Here is a 1431-nt window from a genome sequence, read left to right on the forward strand (position 1 = left end):
TTTATTCTAGCACCGATTTCCACCGTTGTGAGGGCCGAACGAGGACAATTTCGTGCGAAACAAGCACGAACGCGCACACGATTAGTAGGACAGACGAGCAGATCGATGGCATGCGGCACGGTCTCGCGTTCTCGGCGACCAGGACAACGGAGCAGAGGGAGGCCTGCCGAGTTCCGAGGGGCATTTTAGTCCCAAAATTGTGTTGACACGTGAACAAGTGGCTTGAAAAGAGGAAGGAAATGCCTGGGTTTCCCTTCGAGAGCGGGAACTCGCTTGTGCGTCATCCTAGCTACCCATGGTCCCTTTGTGGGGGAGGCTGTTTCGTCCTACCGAATGTGTGGCGCTCCATGCATCTTCTGCCTCCCAAACCACCAACATGAGCACGCGAAGGAAGGAGAAAAAAGTGGCCGCAACGTTCTCTTCTCATATTTATTGTCTCATCACAAACATAGGTACATAATACAACAATCATGATCGTCTACAAGGATGTCATTAGCGGTGACGAAGTGGTGAGTTATCTCTCGGACCCGTGTGACATTCCTTGGTCACCTTCACGAAATGCATCCTTGTGTATCGCGCCGGCACGAAAGATGGACATTGCTTGACAGGAACGTGTGTGCCGCGGATTCCAGGAAGCAAGGACCGCCACCTCCCGTTTCTCGCACCGTTGAGCTTGCTTCCTGCATGATCCTTGACCTCAATACCCCCCCACGCAGTCTTTTTCTATTCAAAACGCACTTTCTGATGGTTGTCCTTTTTTCCCACGGTTCAGGTCTCGGACGCGCTAAAAATTGAGCCCGTGAAGGAGAACGGGGAGGACGTCCCGGGTCTATTTGAAGTGGATTCGGCCATGGTTGCCGTTGGCGGTGGAGACATCGACATCGGGTGTGGTAATGCTTTTGGGGGGGCAGGGGAAGACGAGGGAGCAGACGACAATGTCCAAAAAGAGAACAACGTGTCGGGTTCCAGCGGCTTCAATTACACGGCGATGCCCTTCTCGAGTAAGGGTGAATTCAAAAGCTGGGTCAAAGACTACGTCCGCAACGTCCGTCAGGCTCTGAAAGCGAACGGCGTAGCCGTGGAAGAGATCAAAAAATTCATGGAAGAGGCCCCGGGGTTCGTCAAGTGGCTGGTGGACAAGTACGACGACCTCGAGTTCTTTATGTCCAAGAGCATGAACCCGGATGCGGGCTTGATCTTCTCTTACTACAAGGACGGGGCGCACTGCCCCACTTTTGTGTACATCAAGAGTGGCTACAAGGTTGTCAAGTTCTAAAGATCAGCAGGGAGGGGATTTGGCGGCAGGGATAGTGGTGGGTGCGGTTGGGACGGGTGCAGCGAGAAGAGAGGAGGGGGTCGTGGGGCAGGCTGGAAGCGATGAGAGACGGAAGAGTGAAAACTGAGGGACGGAGGCAAAAGCACCGCACGGAA

The 1431-nt window shown here is 53.7% G+C and overlaps 1 protein-coding gene across 1 annotated transcript; it reads left to right on the plus strand.

Moving 5' to 3' along the window:
- The first annotated feature begins 444 nt into the window (after positions 1–444).
- Positions 445–1431, plus strand: NGA_0147902 (translationally controlled tumor protein). The gene is made up of 2 exons (XM_005853329.1): positions 445–509; positions 773–1431. Exons 1-2 carry the CDS (start codon positions 471–473, stop codon positions 1274–1276), a joined length of 543 nt encoding a protein of 180 aa, XP_005853391.1. The 5' UTR covers positions 445–470; the 3' UTR covers positions 1277–1431.

This window comes from Nannochloropsis gaditana (assembly GCF_000240725.1).
Source record: "Nannochloropsis gaditana CCMP526 unplaced genomic scaffold scaffold948, whole genome shotgun sequence".
Classification (NCBI taxonomy): domain Eukaryota; class Eustigmatophyceae; order Eustigmatales; family Monodopsidaceae; genus Microchloropsis; species Microchloropsis gaditana.

Bases quoted from the DNA above. Each gene is read 5' to 3' on its own strand.
- NGA_0147902 (XM_005853329.1), top strand. From the start codon at position 471: ATGATCGTCTACAAGGATGTCATTAGCGGTGACGAAGTG. The intron at 510-772 runs GTGAGTTATCTC...CCCACGGTTCAG, and splicing joins TCATTAGCGGTGACGAAGTG to GTCTCGGACGCGCTAAAAAT.